The following is a 24,667-nucleotide window of genomic DNA, read 5'->3' as shown; positions in this document are numbered from 1 at the left end:
TTGTCAATGTTCAAATATTCGAATAATTACAACTTCATACACACACTCGATTATTCGGCTCACGGTATTTGGACTATTATTATTATTATTATTTTATTATTATTTCATACTTATCTATAAGAGTGAAAATTATCGATATTAATCATTCGAATATTTGAATGTGTTGGAGTTCGAATAATTCGCCAGAAAGAATTTTCCGTGAAAATTCGAATTTTACTTTGCGATTCGCATTTGTGTTTTATAAATGCTACATATGTATTCGTTTAGTATCATATCACGATTTGGAAAAATGTGCGTTTTTCACAATTTTCTAGCATAATTCTTATTGATTTATAGATCAATAATTGTTGTCAATCTAGAATTCTAGACTATATTATCTAAAGAAGATACGTAGCAGTATAGGAGATCTTTTTAGATTTTATTGTATTGTATTTGCCGTCGTTACACTCATTAAAACGTAAAAACATCTATCTACTATACGCTTTTATTACTTCAAGTTTTTTCCAATTATTTGAACTTTTTTCTTTCATTTTTTCTTTCATTTTTTCTTTCCTTTTTTTTCTCATTTTTCGTTTTCTTTCACGTATCCTTGCAATTCACATGTAATATTAATAAAGCGGAATCGGTTGTTACATAAATAATTAAACAAAAATAGACTGTTTTGTAATAATACATACGACTACCTTATGGTAGTGGGGATGAGAAATAAACTTTCGTAAAATCACAATTGAATTTATTGGATACTATTGGCGAATCTTGTTGAATTGTTTTTATGTACAAACATGTTGAGACTATGAATGACGGATCTCATTTACAGTTGTGTACAAATTGCAGTGTACTCGCGAAGAGCGACGCGCATTGTTCGCTAAATATGATACAAATATAATACAATTAAAAGTAATAGATAAATGACAGGAAACATTTTTGTAGAAAGGTACAAGTTCTCAGGGAATTAAATGGCATGATCTATGACTCTTATCTTATACATGTTATGCCAGTTAAATGGTAATTTATAAGATAGGAGATTGCAGAGTAAAAACTCTAAAGATGAAAGTTTTGAAACGATCGAATAAAGAAACTTGTACGTTGCGTTAGCATATGTTTGTTTTTGCTGTCCTCTTGTTAAACGGAAGTTTCGGCTGAAGTAGTACCATTTGCTTTTAAAGGACTGATGCTTTCCTTGGATCGTATTAAATCTACCTGAAATATCGAATTGAAGTATATATTAATTTTTTTTAAGTTAATTCTTATGACTCCTTTTAATAAACTTCTTTCAATAATCTTCCTTATATGCTTTTCCTAAAAAAAGCGAGCAAGATGTAAAATATTGAATTGCATTTATTAATTATAATTTCATAAATTATCTAAGAATTTAGAAAATTTACATAATAGACGATATAGTTAGAAAGAGATACAGATATTTTATATGCAACACTACATTATATATACTATATATATGTTATATATATGTATATATACACAGGTTGTCCTATCTAAAGCCAGCGGCACACCATGCTTTTTACGTATTTACTACCGTATTGTGCCAGCACCGCAACTAATACGGTAGGAAGTACGCAAATCCAGCTAGCAATCCAACAGGAAAAAAAGCATCATCTGTCACCGGCTTTACATGACTACTTTTTATATCTTTGAATCAAAAATATGTATAGACAAAAGTTAAATGACTTAACGAGACACTAATAAAGATAAAATCGGTTTGTCATTATATCAGTTGAAAGTTATGACAATTTTTTAAGTGAAATTATATAATTTTTTTGCATAATATTTTTTCTAATTATTTTACATGTAAAAATAAAGGTAGAGATATTGAAGAATCTCAAAAATCAATGGTTTACGAAATATTTTGTACTTTATTCTAGCCACGTTTTGATATAAAATATAAAATATCTTTTAATAAACCATTAATTTTTTGACAATCGTACCTTAATACCCAGCCAGAAATGACAATGGAATTGACGTCGATTAAACATCGAAATTATCCAATTGATCCAATTGACGTCGAATCGACATCGATTCAATGTCGAAATCATCAAATTGACATGGAATTGACGTCGGTTTCATTATCATTTCTAGCTAAGTACTCTTATGTGTAGAATAATGATAACAAATCAATTGGTAGATATTATAAAAACACATAATTGATTTTCTAAAAAATTATACAATTTTTATTAAATGCAATAAGGGGTGATCACATTAAGTGGGATCCCTTGTATATATATTATACAAAGAAATAAACAAATACGTATACAAAAGATACATACACTAAAATACTCTATAACTAAACTGTATTTACAATACTATAAAGTATACAGCATTATAAATACATGTTACCTATATGCTATATTTTTCGAAAATTATCTTTTACTTATAATAACATCTTTTTCTTTTTTGATCCCGTAATGGAGTAATATTAATGACAATTTCATTTTAATAAATTTAGGATAATATATTTTTTATGTATGCATCTCATCGATATAAGAGATAAAATTTTTAATGCTCATGCAAAAAGCGACTAAGGCTAAAAGCAGTAAAAGAAAGGAACATGCGATTAGAGAGAGAGAGAAAGAGAGACGTTTATATCTCATTTTACAAAGTGAGAAAACGTTGTATCATCCTGTTTCTCCTGTAAATTTGTATATTGTGCTTTGTATTTTTTTGTCAATCATTAACAATAAGCTGCAGTTATCATTTTTATTTTAAAAACTATATATAATACTACCGTGAAATACAAACAGATGAAAAATTATACCTAACGTCTTCCCAGATCGTTTAATTATTTCGTTGTTGTCATTAACAATGCTAACATATGTATCTCTAAGAGCATAAGCAAGAGTTGCAAAATTGAATCTCATAGACGATTACGCTATAAAAAAGGTAAAACAATTATATGATCGTACAAAAAAATAAACAGTTTTTTATAACAATAATAAATTTAAAAAATATTTCTTAATTTGTATTTTTTTTAATATTTTGCTGATTTTGCATAAATACTACGGTGTAAATTTACGAGAAAATAAAAGAATAAAAATTGAAATTCTGTTTATTCGTAAATATTTTAATTCTCGTTAATATATTATCACCTTATAATATTTTATATATGTTTAAATTCTATTATCGCGTTCTCTATATAATAAAGAATAATTTTTGTCGTCTATGAAAATCCATGTTTTCTACAATGAGTCGTCCGCGTCTGAATTTGCTTTTTATGTCGACTCGACGAGGATTGTCATGCCATCCTCGTTTGTAAATTTACTCACAGCGGCGGTGCATGGGATATGTTGCATGCCGGTATATTGGTGCTCTTGCTGTGTGTCTTGCCATATGAATTGTCGGTTTTTTGGTGATGGTGATGGTAGTTAGAATTTAGAGTCATTTACGTGTGTCACCTTGATCGAGATTCCACTGTCATCTTCGTCTTCTTCAGTCATTGTCGTCAGCCTCGTTGTCTCGTCGGTCAGCAACGAGTTGTCCTTCTTTGGATGCTTCTTTTGCTTTCCCACACTGTGTCAAATAATTACGTCAACTTAATCATTTAAAAAATGAGATGATAATAATTTGATGTTGATATTTACATTAATCTTCCCTCTTTTTACTCGAAAATTATCAATATTTAAGATCATCATCGTTATTATAAAAAAAATTTGACATTAATAGATAATGTAGAATATATCTTTTACATTTTAGCTTTTATATTTTATAAGAAATATTAGTTTATTATATTTAAGGTAATATTAAAATCTATGTTAAAAAACTAAATTCTACAAATGTGTGAAAAATAAGATATACAAATCATGCTTTTATTGAAAATAATTATGTCAATTTTAAATTATGTTCAAGTTTTTTAACTAAATTGACTGGAGGAACGGTTTGATTACAATTTAACGATTGTCTATTTATTTTCAATTGCCGTAACGTTTTGATTCTATACAATCACAATACCTGACATGAATGAAATTTATGATGAGTTTCTATAAATATATAAGCAAGATTAATTCATCGTTGATGAATCGCCTTTGAAAAAGTTTTCTCACAAATAATTTTTATATTTTAGAAAAATAAGATATACAAATATGTAATAAAATATGAAAACAATATGTAGATAAAATTAATAATGTACGTTGTATTAAAAGTATCATTATTATAAATAAAATAAAGTATGAATAGTAAGACAGAAAGCACAATAATCTTTAAACGAAGATAAAATAAATAATTAAAAAAAATTATTAATTAAAAATGACTAGATTAATTTCATTAATCAGAAATTGCTTGAAAGTATTTTTATTTAATCGACAATTTCATTTATTTCATTCTATTTTTGTATAATCTCTGCACAAAATGCATAAAATCATTCGAAATTCAATACCTACTTGATTAGTGATTTTGACTGTTTCGTTTTTTCGTTGCCTTCATTGACTTGTTGCCAGATACCAGTTTTGTTCACCTCCTCGCTGATATTGATACTCGTTAAAGGAATCTTCATGATGTTCCCATTAGCTAAAGAGATCTGAATGTTCCCTGCAGGAGGTCCATATCCCATCGTTTCGTTGTGATCCTGCAGTACGAATGAAACAATCGAGTTTGAATCTCAATCTTGATATGTGCGATAAATTTCTATCAGGCCATGCATAAATTCAAGCGAACTTTGCGTTGCCTTCGAACTGCTGGAAAGCAGGTGAAATACGTTGCTTGCCAGCATACTTTCAGTCGATTAATTATACGATAATTATACGAGGAAGTAATAACGATCAGTCAGGGGCGTCACGTAACATTATGAATAAATTTACAAGGGTGTGACTTGGCGTGTAGATAAGTCTAACAAAGAGAAGAATGCACAATAAAAAAATCAGTGCGACGAATTTGTGATGACGATAGAATTATATTAGTTGTTTTATCTTCTTTTTCGGGGAGAGGAAATAATTTTAATAAATAACGATTCTGTTCACCTTGAGAGTTACGATCACAATTTGTATCAATATTTTGTATTATTTTATCCGTGCATAACGGTATATTAATTAATAATAATCGACATTGATATTTATATTTTGTGAGGAAATACCGATATTTACAATACCAAATTAGAAACAAGTACAAATGTGTAAAGACACATTTTGATATTTTAACATTTGTCAATATTCTTTTTAATAGGTTGATAATTGAACATCGTGCAATTATACTATGATATTGTTTTGATTCTCAACTGTAAGTGTAAGCTGTAATATATCCTCGCCACGTAATTTGCAGAAAATTCATAACATGCTGTTATTATATTCAATTTAGTGGCGCATGATTACTATTGAAACGCATAGGTATATCGCAATGTGCATCGTCGCATTCGTTTACCGAAAAGTCTGTTCGATTACAAATGGACGTAGAATGTTCGCTGAATAATTTGTTTGCGAAAAGAACATGTCGACTATAATATGCGACGAAACTACGGACGTGCACTTATAGTGACGTACCGATGACAGGCGGAGGATTCGACGACTGGCGTTTTTTTTCGTTTGCGATTTCCGTATTGATATCTCCGTGTTTGTCCGGCTCGTGTGTGATTTCTTTCAGTCGCTCTCTCATTTTCTCTCGCTGAATCGTCACTCTCCTCCGTGAGTCATGGTGTGCTTCCGCTCAGTTATTCTGTCTTTAATTGCATTGTTAACAACGAACGCACGCAATTGGCTATTACACGGTGCAACGCTTCATTTAATCACTCGCTCGCGTTAAGATAATTTTAAAAATATTGTATTCCTTTTACTGGTATTATTATCGTACCGTACGTCATACGAAAAATTACACATAATAATGATTATACTGTTTTATGTATATCAAATTTTAGCTTATTTTTGTCTTCGTAAGATTACGATAAAAAATATTGTTCCTTCGTTGTGTCATTAATTTTTAGAACAAAATAACAAAAAAGAAATTAAGAATTATGATGACAATTAAACGGGAATCTTTTTTGATAATAAAGTTCAAAACATAATAAATATGTAATAGTTTTGCAGTTTAGCTATTAAAAGATAGCAATTCTTACACATGTAAATTTAGTTTGTATTTAAATTAAAAATAAAATAAAATGTGCAACCCAAAAAGATCGAAGGAGAATAATGCATTAAAAATAAAACTAATTTTATAATAAATAAATTTTTAGTGTTAATTGTCACGAAACATTAAGCTTATTTTATTATTTTATATTATTAACATAGTATTTGCATTCTTTAGGGCAATCAAAATTTTGATATTTGACTATTGTGAGAGATAAGTAGAAGCTCTCAGGCAGACGAACGTGTGTAAATTATTATACATGAGTCATTAATTGTGTTAGGAGATACTGGAATTATAAAGAGGTTTCGTGTGTTTCGAAACAATAATGTATTTTTACATGATAAGATACGTGAACTGCGTGAACGACGGCGCATTAAATCGATACAAGAGTCTCGAATGGTTCACAGAAAAGGATACTAGCGACATGGAGATATATTAAATGCAACAACACTTTATTTCGCCAAGTCGCGAATATCAATTGCGATGTGTCGATCGCTACTCGATGAATATCTTCGTTGATATCATTTGGATTATAGGCAACCTACTTTCCGTTTAATCAATTAACTAAAAGTATATTAAAAAATTCGCAATGCTGCGAACGTGTACTCTCCCATGGTGAACTGATCATGATTTTATTTCAAACAGCCCTTTGTTTACTGTAATATTGGAATGTATAAATTATATAGAAGAAGTGCTACATTAATTTATTCGAATGTATGAATAAAAACGATACAATATTGCTTACCTTGCAACAATAATTTTCCTTAATTACCGTTAATAGTTTGCAATGTCGTACTCGATACGCGCGACTATGCTTGTAACTATTATACTCATAAGAGTATTATTCAATTATTATTCAATTATATTACAGCGTAATAACGAAAATTGCATTTGCTTATCTCTATCTTAAATTCGCCTAAGATTCTATAACCAATATATATATATATATATATATATAAATAAAGATAATTATGTATAATCCCATCAAAGGCTTCACACATCAATGAAGACATCGATAAAAATTCATCGCGCGCGGTTCACCATTGAAGAATAATCTGAAAACTTGGAGCGAATTATTGCACAAAATAAAATTTCGGGTAGTCGCCGATGTGTTCGAAGCGCTCGTAAAAATAATTAACACTCAACACATTATCTAATTTCGCTACAACAACGATGCTATCGATAAAAACGTTTAAGATTGCGGTATCCGAAAGTCTACCGCATTCAAAAATTCAACAACGATTATATATCATAACATTTACTTTAATACTGGTCGGTCAGTACATCACCTGGATTTGAGAATAAAGGTTGTTTGGCACATGTTCCGAGTGGAAGACGAGAGGATGGCTTTCTCAAGGCCGAAATTTGGTTCGTTAAAAAAATATAAAAATTTGCCGCATAAATGCTCGGAGCAACAATATATTATGTATTTTCATAAAATGGGTAAATTTCGTGTTTCAAAAAATTTCTACAGACTGAAAACAGTCCATGTGAGTATTTTCGGAACGTTTTTTTTATATGGTACCATTCTCGTCATCCTGTTTCAGGCGGTGAAATGTCATTTGCGAAAATAAAAAAAATTTTTGACCGCAAAAAGGAGCAAAGTGTTGTTTCGACGAAATAGTAAAAAGTGTGCGTTTTGCGTAAAAATTATTGGTCCGTCCGTACTTTTCTTTTAAATTATTAAAGGCCAAGTTTGGCACTCTTAAATTATCTGGCGTATATATAATTATGCGCTTTAAATTAAATTATATTCTAGCCTCATATTCGGAGATCCTAAATCTTTACTCGAATCTGTTTCGCGTAACAACGAAAAACTAATTCGTTTTAGGTGACATTCGTCCGATCACTCATCGTAGTATACATCGTTTCTTTTACAAAGGGCGGATTCTCCAAAGTCGGAGAGAGTTATGGTGACCACGGGGCGAGCGTTCGCCACGCGATCACCTTCTGTATGCTATTTGCGACAGGTGATGGCGTTTAATATTCGTGTCGCGGTGCTAACCTCGCCGTTCTCCAGCTTACGAAGATCGTCGGCATGTTTCTTGGTTGTTTCCGGCATTATGTCGTCGAGGATTTTCAGCTCGCGTTGCGTAAACATCAAATCCAGGGATTTGCGTATGCCAATCATTACCACGAGCTGTAAATATTTACATTATACACTATAAAGCTATAAACATTTATATTAAGAATTATATCCTTGAAAATGTGTTACTTGTGTGCTTGCTCAAAATATGTCAATTCTGAGATTAAAATTGTTAGCTTTATGTCGCTACAGTGAGAGTCTAATATTAGATGTAGATATGTGTTACGAGATGATTTTATCGAGATACCTATATGTATATATACCTGACTTTCTTAACAAAAGATGATCTTCAACAATTTAATTTGCTTTGTAAAATAATTTATTAATAAATAAGATAGTTAATTGATTTTTTATAGTAATTCTTTTGCAAATAAAAAGAATAGTATATTTCTGTTTATTAAATCTGGATTAATAATTCGAAAAAGTTACAAATATTATTAAATTATGAATGACTTATTAATCCTTGGATTAATCACTTACCATTAAAGGAAACAAAATAGAAGTATGACTGAAGGACTTTATGATCCACAGACAGGCGAGGCAAGCAAGTTGAATCGCAGTGAACATATGTACACGTTTCAACGGAACCTAAAAATATGCATTTGCTTCAAATGTTGGAAATATCATAATTTTAGATAACTATCTGATAAAATTTGACCTTTCTTCGCAATACGAATATCGTCATTTATCATGTGTTTTTGCATGCTCAACACGAATCCGTTGACTATTAATTTTAAGAAAAGTGGGATTAAAAAAGCCAAAAACAATTTAGCCAATTTTTTTTCTAAATTTCTAAATTTTTTTTCAAATTGCAATATTTTGAAAACGGAAAATCATACTGCAACGAAACGAAATGCATTTTAAAGCTAAAAGTTGATACTTTTACATGATATAACTGTATTGAAAAAAAATTTTTTAATAAAGTTATAATGTCATAAAAATTCTCAAAATCGTCATTTTTTTGTCTCTTTGACACTATTTTTCTCAAAATTGTAATGTGATAGCCAATTTTGACTAATGGATTAGTGTTCTAACAATAGGTAAAAATATATAAGAAATAACTATTCACTATCTTATTGAAAAATAGTGTTGTGTGTATGTGTGTGAGTAATGCATTAATTAGATCAATAGGAATTATAAACAATGTTAAAGAGATGTTTTGAAATATTTTATTAAAGTTAATATTTTATTAAAGATAATATATCCTAAAAGAAACACATAAATTTATAATGAATGCATTTCAAGCTACTTTAAAGACATCTAAACGTCGGAACTATTCACTTACCTGGCGAAGGAACATGTAGTCTGGCTGATACTTAACAGGCATCAACATTATCAGAATCCTATCGAAGAATTGAAGACCTTTTAGCGACGCGACACCCATGTACAGGAAGACACCGAACAGCACCGGCATCGGTATGTTTCTTAACATCGGTGTTAGGAGCACCGAGCACCCGATCATCAGGAAAATCAGTATGTGAGTAACTCTTTGTTCACGGACACCTAAAAACTGCGGCTTCTCGCCCGGCGCGGCGCACTCAGATTCCAATTTCAATGAGTTCACGTGGTTTATGGAGAGGACTGTCGCTGCGACAAACCACGGAAGTCCCATTACCGAGCATATCTCGATCAAGATCGACAGGACAAAAAGATCCAGATGGTACCCGCATCCTTTCTGAAAAAGCATTAATAAGATCTTTGATAGAGTTTATTATTGCTGTATTATTGCAAACTATTGTTCATTCGATGTACTCTTTTTTGTATTCTTTTCAAATGACGTACATTTATTGACGAGAATAGATAGAGGCGTAACTACTTACCTTTAATTTGTTCTCTTTTCTATTAACAATAACGGCCGTGATTTGCTGATCCATAAAGATCAATATAGTACCCAACAAAGCAGGGAGAAATGCCCCGATAGCACTCCACCACGGATTCCCTTGAAAAGGCCAGATTATCCATCCTCGTCCTTCCAATGTTGGTTTGAACTCCGCTGGCACCTCCAATTTCGGTGTTGGAATGCCCACGAAATGATCCAATGTGCTCATAGAGAATATCGCTATTATTACTGCAAAATCGCTCACCACTTGCCTCACCTAAAGTAACATAGGAATGTCAAAAAAGAAAATTGCATAGTAAATGTCACGAATAAGATGAATTATTAAGTTCCTAATAAAAATAAAAATATGCTTATAATATATTTTTATAGAATGTGTAATAATTTTAGAACTCGCAGTCTTATAACTTCTTTAATTTTTATTTCCAAAGAAGATAAAACTAATCTTGTATATTCTCCTTTAATTAAAGCATATGTTTTTACCTTTGAGGGAAAGAATAAAGCGTTCTTGAAATCCTTGAGCTCTATTGATAGTAAGAACGTGCCCATGAATAAGATAATTGACATAAGGAACACGTCGGGTACATAATGTGGTATGTTGCAGCCATCACCTATCATAGTGCCATTGTAATTCTGAAAGAAGCAATAACGAACACGACGTCAAAGCAGGAGCGAATTAGATTGCTTGAAAGATCGTCTTTTCTCGCAAATTCAAAAACACCTAGTAATCTACTTTGCACACAGGAACTTGTAATTTCTCAAGAAAATATAAGAAGCATACGCATTTGACTGTTGCGATTGAGCGTAACGAAACGTTTGTGTGCCAGATGTTTTTTTATCATTCAAGTAAAGTCATCAAGTGAGCTGATATTCAAATAAAATTTTTTTGCAATTTTTATTATGACATAAGGTTACATAAATAACCAAGATAAAAATTGTTTCGATAATCTTGTAATATAATCGAAGTGAGATCTTGTAATATAATCCGATTGTCTGCATCGCTAATTGGCTAACTTAATATAAAATTTTCTGATCTTTTGATTTAATTGAAAAATTTCACATCCTAGTCGCTGTGAGTGGATAGTAGTTAATCGCAACGTGGTCAAACGGAACGCTCCGATATAATCATATTGATGCACTTTAATGAAATTCAGATTTCGAGGTATATGGAGCAGTCTATTGTTCTTAACAATGAGCGAATTGTCGCATGCTTAACTTCTCATACTGACTTTTATATTGTTTTGAAAATTACATTACCTCGCAAGCCGTTTTATCTAACATCGTCCAATTCATACTGTTATAACTGGATGGCAGACTGGTATTCGGTGGTTTGCACCAGCAATCGTAATCCAATGTTTCGTCAGGATAAGGATTTAAGGGATATTTTTTGCCGATTGAAAGCACGTTTTCGATTGCCTAGAATATACTGATACATTTAATACATATAAGGTATTAAACAGATAACTATGTAAAAAATATCATATACGCAATTTTCGCTTAAATAATCGAATACATATTATTAATTTTTTTATGATTAAATGATACGTTTTTTTTAAAACATTTTTAATATCGAAGACTATAGAAAGAATAGATAAAAAATTTAATAAATTAATGTTGTAATCTATCTTACACTGAATAAGCAATACGATTATTTTCACCTTATAGATAAAAATGAAGGCGATGAGGGTAGCAAAATTTTCCTCCGTAAATCGAGTAATATAACAAACGCAAGCACTTGCGTCAAGAGCCACGAGAATCATCAAAATTACGGAAATCCATGTACCGATCCAGAAACGGAAAGACATGTAAGTCCAGTCGACCTTTCTGCAAAAATAACGATCTGGTCAGATTATTTTGAAGAAAGATGTTAATGAATAAGATTTTCTATTTTACGCGTTCATTGACTGTATCTTCTGAAGTTACAATATATAATGAATGCTAATGAGTTATAGAAAGTAATAAAAAATTCTTAGAAGTTAGTTGAAATGCAGATAGATTGTTTATCAAGACTCACTTGCAGAATTCGTAGACAATCGTCTCAAAAACTAGAACTGGGCCAGTGGAACCAAGTATAGTCAATGGCTGACCAGAGAAGAACCCATATCCAATGCCGCAGACGAAACCGGAAACCAGCGATTCCATAGCAGCCATGTTTTTTCCGGTAGCCTCGCTGAGGAGGCCACCGAAAGTAATGATGGGTGACAAGCAGGCGAAATACAAGAAAATAAAAGACGCGACGCATTGAAGTGCAAGGGCATCCTTGAAATCGAAAAAGTAAAATGGACCTTTTCTTTTAACGTCGTTAATCAGACCGCCGAACAGTCTACCGGTTCTCGAAAGGCCGGATTCCTCCCTTAGCTTTTGTTCATCGGCTTCCTCGTCGAACTCTTCCTTAGGCTTTTCCTCTTTGGGTCTCTTTCTGACTTCCTGAGAACGTAAAATCAAGCTGCGATTGAAGTGGTGAATACTTTCCATAAACTTGTATTTTTTAAAAATGGATGTCAGAATTGATATAATTTTGATTGCTTCAACTTTCGATATTATAAACGCACGCAAGAAAGAATTTTTCTTGTCACATGCTTCTATCGCCGATAAAGATAGAGATTATTTTTATGCGTGTAATTATGTAATATCGAGATCTGAACTCATAAAGATTATATCACTTCTTATCCCTGACAAGACTATTCTCACCTGCGACGGTATAGCGGCTGGCGGTTCTATTCTGATTGCTGGATCCCACTCACCGGGTGGTAATACCGTCACGGCATCTAGGAACTCGTCAATACCAGCTAAGAGATGATTTCTATTTTTTGCCTTGTAAGCCACGTCGTGGAAGACTTCGTCGGACATCAAGGTCGCCATAGCTCGACCAATCTCGTGGAAACCCGAGATCCCACCCTAAGACGATCCATGTATGTGTGTACATATTTAATGAGGAGTATTATAATTTTGTCATATATATCGTTTGACATTCAGAAACTAGCCAATTTTATAAATCCTTATAGGTATGTATATTTCGTGTATTGTTTGATATAATTTTAATATCGTTATATATTTTCTCCGTCTACTCTTTTTATTACACTTTAATGATTTATTGTAAAATACCATCATACAAAATAGCGCATTAACAAGATTAATTATTGCATAACTTATCGCGAACAATTACTTAATAACGTAAAATGAGGTGAAACATTAGAGCTTTATAAGAACCTGTGAAGATTATCAGTCGCGTGTAACGCGCGAAAATAGATAACTATAGTATCCCTGTTTATCGATAAATAATTTTTATCACAAAGATATTATATACAATCTAAGAACTGATATGACGTAAATTCATTTTTACTCAAGAAAGAAAGACGTCATCAAAATTCGATTTGATGCTAACAGGTTTATTATTAATACAGAGAACAGCTCCTCATATCTGCGTGTACAAAAAATGATAGAAATATATAATTCATATAATTACAAGATTATTATCAGGAGAATGATATTACTTTAATTTAAATTACTTTTATATTTAATGTTATTTAACATTATTTAATATCATTTAAATTTTTGGTAATATTAATTAATATTTTACTTGAGAATTTTTACAACACCCTTTATATACTTTTTATTATAAATTATAGAAAATTTGTTAATAAAGTGACATAAATTGACATTTTTTATATTCATTATTAAAAAAATAAGAATATTTAAATTTGAACCAAACGTGTGTAATGAAAAAAATTATTCAGAGAGAATGATATTATCACATATTAAAATATTGTAGTTCATAAAACATGTTAAGCTTGCAATGGCGTATTTAAATCGCATTTACGCGAAAAATAAATTACTTTACGTATAGATCCCTCGAGATAATCAGCGGACGTATGCTTGCGTCCGCTGATTATTATCTCGAGGGATCTATACGTAAAGTAATTTATTTTTCACGCATATGCGATTTAAATATACCATTGTGTATTTGCATGCTATTGTCAGGGAAAAATAAGCAGTGTAAGCACTGCTTATTAAAGATTTAATTGCTCCACTATGGAAAAGATGACCTTCTCGTGTCTCAAATTGACATTTAGGTGTTCATATATACACATAAATGTAAAGTGAAAACCTTGCTCACATGCAGGTTCGAGGCGGTTCGGACTAGTTTGTTCCGTTTTTAGGTCTCACCTATTCGAGATTGAGTGTGGTGGAAGATGATTGCCTGAGATAAGCCATTGATATAACTATAATAGCCGAGTAGAGATATTGATTCGTGCAGACAATCGACGATTTCAGAAAAAGTCGGAAAATTCGTTAATGGTTGCTATCGTACTTGAATATACAGCAATTTTATTTAATAGCCCTATAGCCGGGAATTCTATTTACATTACGTAATTTATTTATACGTTACATTGATATTTTAATATTTCAAACAGGAAGTTTTGGATTCGCGTGTACTATATTTCTTCCGAACTTCTTTTGAACTTCTTTTAGTAGTCTCCAAGGGGATCACCTGATACTTTCAAATTAATAGTGTTCCAAAGTAAACGAGTTAGAGTTTCAAAAGAGACAAAAATAGCAATAATTTTATTTTTTTTGTTATAGAAAGCTATTTCCTTACGAACTTCAATTGCCATTTAAAAAATTGCAATTTAATTTACAATATACGACGTGTTTCAATTTATGTAACTTTAAAAAAAGAAAACAGGTTATATTCATGATATGTAATGATTGTATCATAATTATATCTGTAATAAAAGTATTCTAGTTAAAAAATCAAGAAGAAGAGATTTGTATATAAGATAAATAAATATTAATTTTTGGTCAGTTTGAACGAAATCTTATATTTAATGTCATCCCAGCCAAAGTTCAAACTTAGATCTATCATTATCGAAAATATTTCTCGAATAAATTTCTTATAGATGAGTATTAGTATCAATAATATTAGTTTGATTATTAATTTATTGTATTATTAATTTATTGTATATTATAATATAAATAATGTGATTGTACATTTTCAGATTTTGATAAAACTATGGTTCAAGATAAAATAATAATCAGCATGTGTTTTAAAAGGGAGAACACAATATATATATATATATATATATATATAAATATGCAATATACGAAATTCACAAAATTAATAGACGTAAAATTGCGTTGACTAAAAATGTCAATATTTATTTATCTTATATATATGGTTTTTAGTTTATTCATTTAGTCTATTTTATATGAGATGTGCAGATTAAAATAAAGTATATCATACATAACACTATTCGACAAAATTAAAGGATCTTGTTCCATCCTATAAAAATAGGCAAATTTCAAGATAGAATAACGATGATTTTTGACGAAGTTGTTCTACGCTGAAAAAAATTTTGTTCATTTTTGATTCAATGAATGATCGTTAATCAATGTCCGACTTAATGTCCGACGTAATGTAGTTAATTCGTTGATACAATAACTGGATTCATTTATGCAACTATATATTCATTCTTGCAATGAATTCTAGGAATAGTTTTATAATCTAAATCATTATGAGAATTCATTGGATCAATTTTCATTATTTTTTCATAATTTAATGAATATTTTATTGTATTTACGTACAGTTTTGGTTCAGTGTATCTTGAAGTTTGCCTATTTTTATAGGGTGGAACAAGTGATCCTTTAATTTTGTTGAGTAATGTATAATAAAATCTCTTTTCATCACACATCAATTATAAATCTGGCATCTAGCTAATGCGCGAACCTCAAAGAAATGATGCTTGAAGTAGGTCAAGATCATAACTCTCTTGCTTTTTATTTTTACATTTAATCCGATTTCTACATAGTCGTGATAATAGCGTTCTTACCATGGGTCCCAAGAGGACAAAAATGAATCTTGTCGGAACAGGAACTTCTGTCAGGTCCCCCATTATTCCGGCTTGGCTCAACCGGATGAATGCGGATAAAGTCTTGTCAAGAAAATCGACTTCACCTACGAGTATGTTGCTTGCCTCAGCGCCGGCTGGTATCTTCCTCATAAAGTGCGTATTACCCTAATGAGAAAGTGGAGTTGAAATTTTCTGGGTTAAGCTGCTCGAGATATGAAAAATCAAAACATTAAAAGGAAAAGAATTAGAATAAAACCTCTTTACTAAAGAAATTGTTAAAAAAGTTAAGCGATTTTTTGATTAAGCGTTTGTCTGATACTAAAAATAATGGAAGGTAATTGACCAATTATTATAGCTGCGTTCGGTTTGAGCGGTCATAAACTGTGAGCTTTATTCTATCTTTATTACTAATTATATGCGACAGAAAGATAAAAAAGCTTATAGCGTGAACGTTAAAACCGAACGCAGCCTATGATAATTGTATTAAGCTTTTACGTGCACGAGGCTAAATACATGATATGTACGAATATCGTACAGATTTACAATTTTTAATTATACAATATTTAATTCAATATTACACAATAATTTAAAGATTATCATAATAATTTAAATTATAATTTAATTGTAAAATTTTCATCATATTGCTTAATTATCAGGGTGACGTTACACTAAATTAGGAAGATCTAATTTCTCAAGGATTTCATTACTTGAATAATATATTTACGAACCTTGTGATTAGCGTCTCCGTTCTCTAAAGCGGAGGAGCTGTGATTTCTGCTGATAGACACGCTGCTGGGACTCCGATCCATGCCGTTGCTGCCTGGTTCTTGGCCTGAAAGAGATCTAGCTCACTACCTACTACATTTTTACACGCAGTTTGAGTAATAATCCCTGTCAATAGCATGCAATGAGGAAAATGATGGCTTTCATCCGCCTGTGCGTCATTAATCCTCCAAAATGTACCCGCGAGACAGATTGCAATTTGTGCAGCTCGAATTTCACGCGCCATGTCATTCGCACGAATTTACCTCTGCGATAGAACAATACGCGCGTTCCGCTTTAAGACAATCTGTCACAGAATAGAAAAGAGCAAACACGTTCACAACAAAATCATTTATCAAATCTTCGCGGAAACTTATGAATTTTCTCGTGGTTAATTCAAGCTGTATGTTTACAAAATAACAAGAAGTCTGCTTAGAGCGTGAAGAAAATTTTCAAAAAATTGTTCCTTTTATACACAAAAAACTTAAAATTTGCTCATAAATTCAAACCAACACTTTTTACTTTGATAAAATTAACGCGAGTTTAGAATATACTAAAACTTCATCAAATTAAGATGCGGTAGTAACAAAATTGTAATATTAAATATACAATTTATAGCATTTATTAAACAAACATCAATCCACAGGTAAAAACGTCTTATTTGAGCAAGACTGTTCAAGATTTATCCTTTAAAAAATCACGAAATAAAAGCAGCATTTTACGTAAATAAAATTAATATAAAAATGTTTATTAAAGATAGTTTATAACAATTCATAGATATTAATGATTTTTAACCGCGAAATAAAATGATATTGATTTCTGTGTATTTACAATCACAAATAATAATTCAATATTCACGGTTTTGTCTTATTTGCTACATTATGTTGCAATTTTATACTATCTTTGAGTTTTGTCAATGAAACATGCTATTTTGTAAAACAAATTATCTCAAATTCTCATCAAAAAGAGAGTTAAATCTTTTACGTATAAATATCCGTTTAATTATTTGATAGAAATCAAGCGTCATTAAAAAGAAATATTATCAGTTATGAAATGCAGACGGATTTTAAAATTATGTTAAACCGATATTGATTGAGCGATAATAAAAAATCACGTTAATTTATTTATAATTCTAAATCGTTTTTTAATATCAACATACACGATTGATATTATTCGATTATTCGATTGTACGAATCAAATGAACGTGTTCGAAATCTACTATACTTAAAGTAGCACTTGATCTTTGCATCAAATGTTAACGACGATCACTAGCAATCCTTTGCAAAAATGATCTTACCATAAATTTCTCTGAAACCTTATCGTATTAAAAGTTCGAAATAATACAAACTCTACTTTGCAATTTGATATTCTATCTTCTATAATTTTTTAGATATTGTATTTCCCAAGTGAACAGATCGGTAGAAATACAATATCTATTCAAACATTTCTAAATTTGTGATATTTAATTAATGCGTCTGTTATATTCTTGGGCAGTTATTTAAATTTTAAAAATCCTTAGATTATTTTTAATAAATGTATAATAATTATAATTAGTATTTTTATCATTCATTTCTACGTCGAATCTTCTTTCTACGAGTAATTTCAAGAATTGACAAGAGACATAATGACGTCTGGCGCAATTTGTAAATCGGCCTCCATTATCCGCAATATGATAAAGATATTTTGGCGATTTCTAGCAAACGACAAAGTTTGTTAAGTCTTCCGGAGTTCCAATAACAATCCATTTTAATCTCACAATAGTTTCTCATTTGTCGAACACGTCAACGGCGTGGATAATTGCTACTGCAGATTAATCTACGTGTACGTATGGAACTTCACTACGGATTAATGCAGCTCGCGAGTATAAAGGTGTGTATGAGTAGAAAGCAAGCACAGAAAAGCGGTTTACCGGGATTGCCGGGTATCGCAAGGAAGCGGCTACCAGCATTCAGCGCGGCTCCACTGCCCTGACTTGTTGCGCCGGCGATCGCCGGAGCGGAATTCGATTCCTCCACTAAAAATGAGCATGAAACACAACACCAGGATCGTCTTTTATTTACAAAGGAAGGTGCGAGAAGGAACAAAGGATCCGTCACTGTAATAACTCGCGATCACTTTGATCTCGGAGTTACTTAAAATGTATAATAAAACGATTTGCATATATATCGTCCTTTTTTCATCGTATTTCTCATCGCGAAAATAGTCCTGCAAGATAACAGGATAAATCGTTAGTCGAAATTAAAAATAGTCGCCTCGTTAGTATACACCAGAGTTTTAAGCTCAATCTGGAAATTTAATCTGAGAAAAAATTATCGCGTGCAAACAAACAGCATGGTTCCGGAATATTCCATATACATATAAGTACACGTGCCGATTGCAATATTACCGTGGGGAGAAAATTATACATGCAAATGTTTCTATTTTTATATAGAAAATACACGCAAAATGCCAGGGACGTGGCAGTGGTAAATACGTTACAAAATCTCCTTGTATGACTTTACTGCACGTTTCATTGCATTGTCGATGCTTTAATTTGCTGTCATCGCTTTTAATTTGCATATATTCGTCAGTAATATTTCGCGACAGTCGCGAAGCTCAAAATGACTCACGAACTCTCGACATTTAGAAGGTACATAAACAATGAAACGCCATTAATTAACAAAGAACATAATAACGTGATAGTTCATTGAATCACGATCCATTGAATGAATGCGTTCAACGCTATATTATTGCACTTATAGTAACTCACTTTAATTAATCGGAGTCTTAAAATATATATAACTTAAAATATATAACAAACCGAAAAATTATTACTTTTACAATAATTTACAATAATTTATTTTTTGCAATAATTCAATATTCAATGTGTCTCAAAATATAACATTAAAATAATCGTATTTTCATTTTCGCTTCTTCGCAGGTTATAAGGAGAATGGATTAATGTTAGGATACTGAAAAGAGATTAATCGATTATAACACTGAGAACCATAAATGCACAATAATAATGAATGTATGGTAGACAGGGTTTACATCGAGTTACGTGCACTTAGTAAGATCACATAGAAAGATCCATGCCTCATGATTGGAATTATAAATGTTGGCCTACATTATCAACGAAGGAACGTGCATGTTGATTAATGGATAATGAGACCGCGAACGGTAAATTGTAGTAACGTCACGTATGATAGGAAGTAAACCCGTCATTCGCAAATATATTACAATTCTCTGTATTCCCATCATACATTTAATATCGCTGTCTGGTCTTATTTGTTTAAACTGAAGGGTGACAGTCAATATCAATAGAAAATGTTAATTAGACAGCCACATTTAATGTTAGTGAGAATACAGATTGTGTATTGTAATTGTGTAACCACAATCCACTTCTCGTATTGCTGTAACCGCATTAGTAACCGCATAATCAATTTCAATGAGTATTGCGAATGATCAAGACGTGTCTAATATTCGAGAGGTAGAATCGAGCACAGTAGTTGTGGCTAGAATAGGTCAGACGCGTTATCTACAATGTCGTTGACATTTACACTCTTGTCGATAAGAACACGTATTTATAGAAGCTAGTATTTTCTCATGGATTAATCTCTGACTGTTTGAATCAACAAAATGTAAAAAAAAACTCGTAAACTGTTTTATGAAATTTTGAATCTGTGCATCTATTTTGCCAGATTATCCAAAATTCTTGTTTCGCGCAAGAGAGGATGTTAGATAATGTTGTGCCCTTATAGTTGAAACTCTTGTGCATTACAATAAAGATAATTACATATTCCATCGACATAGCTGAAATAGTAGGAGACAGGATTGATAAGAAACCGGAATGAGTTTCGTCGCGCGTCGATCACGAGCTTACGTGATAAGACACGTGATAAGACACGAAAGACGACAGAGAAGAGACTTTAGTATAAACGGAAGATAAGTGAGAAGTAGAATTTTGTGCAGATTCGTAGAATCGAGAGTAAACCATCTGGCAAGCTAACCTTTTAGCGGACACATCGCGAACCACGTCGTGAATCCCACCACGTGGGGTATGCCAAATTCGTCTGACAAAAGAAAAGAAACGATGGTAAGTTACAAATTTTCGACCGACTTGAGCTCCGGAGCACGAAGAGGGTGACTCGATGAGGGCGATGAGCAGTCTTGATGACGCCAAGTATTTCACATTGACAATCAATTAGCAAGACAATCACCAAGAAACATCAGGCAGTTGGGGAATGACCATGATGGCTTGTAAATCCAATGGATCGCGGACGGATCCAGCGACAATCGAGATTGTCTTGATCCTCGCTTGATCGGCACGCACTAAGACACACAATCCAATGATACTAAGTTATAGCTAAAAGTATCGCTTGCCTCCCAAATTCATATAATCATAGATTATCATTCTAAAATTTTAAAATTTTGTCCTTAGCGTATTTAATTAAAATAAACTTTCTAAGAATTATATTGTTCTATATCCTTATTTTGGCATATCAAGATGTAAGCCTATTCAGTTTATCAAATCACGAATCTCTCAGGACCGAAGTTGCAGAACTAAACTTGCCAATGCTTTTAATTTTGCCAGCATAAAAACATGCTAGAATTTGCGAAGCGATCGATACACGCATGTTGTAATTGTTAGTGGTTTGTTCCATTGGGGTGTGGTTAAAAAAGCGACGAAAGCACCGCAATCCAAGGCTGCTTAGCAGATGAACTGGCCTAAGTTGTACCTGGAACCAGAAGGTACGGCCCTTTAAGGTCTTTCGCCTCTTTCGACAGCGGAGCTGTATTCGAGTTGCAAATCTGACGTCAACAACGCATGCATACCACATGAACAGTCGCAATCTGAAAATGTCGTTGTGTCGTACGTGTTTTTTAACAAAGTTAGCACACCCTAGGACCCTTGGACCCGACTCTTTCGTCTCGCCACCGTCATCAGGGTGGTCTTCAACGAAAATGCAGGTGAAAATAAAAATAAAATTGGATTAGAAATTAAGAGAAATTAAATTAAATCAAACTCTTAATGATCCGAAATATCAAAGATTAATGAAAGAAAATTAATCTGTAAAATAAAAATTAAGAAATAAAAAAATCGACTTTAAAATTCAGCCTCAAATTAAAAAATTTATTGTTATTTATTTAAACATTATTTCGGATCATTATGAGCCTAAAAAATAATAAATTAAATATACATATTAATTTAAATAATAAAAATTATGACAGGATATAGGAATATATTATCTTGTTTAAGAATTAATAATAATTATGGTGTTTATTATATCATTTATCATATAATAAATTTGTTAAACAAAATTTATTTATTAAATAAAAAACAAAATACAATTTAGAAGAAATGACAAATTAAATATAAATATGAAATAAAAAAAGGAAAGCGCACATAGAGAAGGACACGTTAGGTAGGTAAACGGGGTGGTGCTAAACGCTGAGAATGTGTTTTTCTGAACGCCCATATGCTTGAACTTAAAAATATTATGTACATTATTTGTGTAGAGCCATCGGCAACCTGTCGAAAAGTAATTTATCGATACTGTGAGAGGAAGAAGTAATGTGAAACTTACTCTTTGAGGAGGAATGGTTGCGTCCTATCTCAGCTAACGATCTTATGATCGGTAACTTCGACATGTTATTGTCTTTACGTCTTTCATGTTGATGCCGATGTCGGACGAGAAGGGCTTCTCTCACCTGAAATGATATTATACTTTGTCTGATCGATTTATTAGATGTACACACGTGTGCCTGACGTGCCAAATTATTGATTTACAGATCAAAAATATGAGGAATAATATAGCCAAATCATAAATCTTTTAGTTCTCTTGAATCAATAAAGGTAATATTATTTTCCATCAGCGGTGATATTACTTTTTGTGTAATCAATAATTTAATTCTCGTCTTAACGAGATATGAGTGAATTTTATATATATGTGTTATATCAATGACGAAAAATGTGAGGATTATAAATGTATTTGTGATCTATTTAAGGATATCGTGGTAAAACTTCCCACTTCAATAGAACAGGTATATGAATGATTTTTTTTTCTCACGTACATTGTTATATTCTTACCTTCTCTCGCAATTCGACCGACAGTACTCCTTTATTAATCATGTTATCGAGAACAAGATCAGCTATTTGTTCTAAGCTGCCTGCTTCCATATCGAGCATGACGGTCCCGTTTAAAAGCAGGCTCCTTAACTCAAAGAGTGAGTGCAGTGATAAAGTGGCAACATGAGGTTTGCTCCATCTATTACCGCCTTCTTCGACATCTTCCTCGAACTTGATCCATCTGTGTATATTATGTTTGTACGTACAATATTTGTATATGTACGTATAATATTTGCGGTATTTTTTTTTATAAAAATATTTCTTATTTTATATTTTAAAGATGAAAATAAAAATTTCAGCTCTTTTTTAATCTTTTTTTAAGCTTGAAATATATATGAATTCATAAAACGCTTTAATCTGCATGCTTTCAAAGAATTATTATTACAGTATTTTATGTATAAAAACTTTTGCTCTTGTGTATTATTAATATTTTCGTTTAATTATTTCTTTTGACGTACATATATAAAGGATTACAATTATGTATTTTATATTATACGTATTTTATTGTATGACTGTTCTGCATATAAAGTCCGAAGGAATTAGATATTATTTTATGGACATATATTATTGTGAAACGAATAGTTTCAATGCGTAACATTAATATGTAAACATATTCTCGCATTTCAAAAGGTTAAAATCAACAATGTGGAGTTGTAATTGACTTTTACCTCGCTGTTTCCTTCCATTCCATTTCATCGCCATCTTTGATGAGCTCCTCCATTTCCGAGAACAACGGATGCGATTCGTGTGCATCGTCACCGACTTCCTCGCCAAGGATAAACTGCACTCTCTGGGCTGGTGGAGTGACTAAACAATTGTGCAATAAGACATGAATCGTCAATTTCAAAGTCGTAATCGGAAACAAAGGTATGCGAGAGCATATACAATATTCAAACAGAGAGGACATACATTTATATCAGAATATATGTATATGCCAAGTATAACAAGATATAACAGATGAGAAATTTGTTTTAGATGACATCGTTTACGAAATGTTCAGCTAAATGTGATACAAAAGTTGACAAATGCAAAATACATACAATATTGTAATATTATAACAGCAGACATTCTGGCCTCAATTTTTCATTATGTATATTATTCATCAAATAGAGATTAAGAGTGACAATTTTTACGAAAACTTGCACGTTAATTAGAGATAAACAACGAATTGTTAAGAAAAATCGGCTACTCTTATTTACGTGCAGAACAGTATGCAAGCAAGTAAACTATTAATTTCCATGCCATGTTGCATTTTATTCTTTGCACATCTCAGAATGAATGTAATGTTCAGAAAGAAACATTGCATAAATATCTATAATATAACAGAGAAACTAGATTGTTTGTCTAACAAAATATCAACAGAGATAAGATAAATTCTTATATGTCTAAAAAAATTGTAAAACAAAATATTCAGATGAAGAAACAAGGTTTGGCGAGGACTAAGAGATGTCAGCATTTAAGTATCCGACGTTACTTGATGTCAAATTTATATAACGGAAAAAAAAACAGAATTCCGTTTTCCAAACATCTCTTGAGTATGGTCAATTTCAAAGTGGAATGAAAGGAAGTTGACGTTGATCGATCTATCGACAAATAGCGTAAAATGTATAGACGTATTATATGTATGAACGTATGTATACGCCATGATAGATGACGCATGCACATTAGAAAGATTTTTTTAAAAGTCACATAGAAAGCAGAATGAAAAGATAGAAATCTTCTGATTAAAACAATTGTGTAACCTGTTGTGTAATGTAAGTCATATAACTAGAGTTGGGTAAAATACTATTTTATAAAATATGGCAGGAGAAAGGCTGTTCCATAGCCCCGACCTGTTCTATAACTATCGCCGACGTAAAGAAAGATTTTAAGGTCAATCAATTATTATATACTAACCTATAAGGTCTTATCACAGGATTATTTAAAGCGTAATCTATATATATATATAAATATATATATAT

At 31.6% G+C, this 24,667-nt stretch overlaps 1 protein-coding gene across 7 annotated transcripts in view; it reads right to left on the bottom strand.

Moving 5' to 3' along the window:
- Positions 1-515: 515 nt before the first annotated feature.
- Positions 516-24,667, bottom strand: part of Ndae1 (Na[+]-driven anion exchanger 1) — a 58,521-nt gene continuing 34,369 nt past the window's right edge. For 4 of the 7 annotated variants that reach the window (XM_018461905.1, XM_018461902.1, XM_018461903.1 and 1 more), the window contains 19 exons: positions 23,375-23,513; positions 22,668-22,887; positions 22,165-22,288; positions 20,587-20,649; positions 18,507-18,611; positions 16,564-16,667; positions 15,815-16,000; positions 12,675-12,881; positions 11,998-12,410; positions 11,642-11,807; positions 11,241-11,399; positions 10,467-10,616; positions 9,967-10,242; positions 9,432-9,821; positions 8,627-8,734; positions 8,066-8,200; positions 4,389-4,573; positions 3,408-3,522; positions 516-1,200 (listed from right to left, as the gene is read on the bottom strand). In XM_018461905.1, coding sequence (XP_018317407.1) covers positions 1,123-1,200; positions 3,408-3,522; positions 4,389-4,573; positions 8,066-8,200; positions 8,627-8,734; positions 9,432-9,821; positions 9,967-10,242; positions 10,467-10,616; positions 11,241-11,399; positions 11,642-11,807; positions 11,998-12,410; positions 12,675-12,881; positions 15,815-16,000; positions 16,564-16,667; positions 18,507-18,611; positions 20,587-20,649; positions 22,165-22,288; positions 22,668-22,887; positions 23,375-23,513 — 3,323 coding nt within the window. In that variant the 3' untranslated portion in view covers positions 516-1,122. Of the gene's footprint in view, positions 1,201-3,278; positions 3,523-4,388; positions 4,574-8,065; positions 8,201-8,626; positions 8,735-9,431; positions 9,822-9,966; positions 10,243-10,466; positions 10,617-11,240; positions 11,400-11,641; positions 11,808-11,997; positions 12,411-12,674; positions 12,882-15,814; positions 16,001-16,563; positions 16,668-18,506; positions 18,612-20,586; positions 20,650-22,164; positions 22,289-22,667; positions 22,888-23,374; positions 23,514-24,667 lie in introns of all 7 variants that reach the window. The other 3 variants (XR_001937029.1, XM_018461907.1, XM_018461906.1) reach the window with 3 other exon arrangements.

This window comes from Mycetomoellerius zeteki, unplaced genomic scaffold (assembly GCF_001594055.1).
Source record: "Mycetomoellerius zeteki isolate Tzet28-1 unplaced genomic scaffold, Tzet1.0 scaffold135, whole genome shotgun sequence".
In the NCBI taxonomy this organism is placed as follows: Eukaryota; Metazoa; Arthropoda; class Insecta; order Hymenoptera; family Formicidae; genus Mycetomoellerius; species Mycetomoellerius zeteki.
The sequence above is the reverse complement of the archived record's forward strand: the minus strand, read 5'-3'. Positions and strand labels throughout refer to the sequence as shown.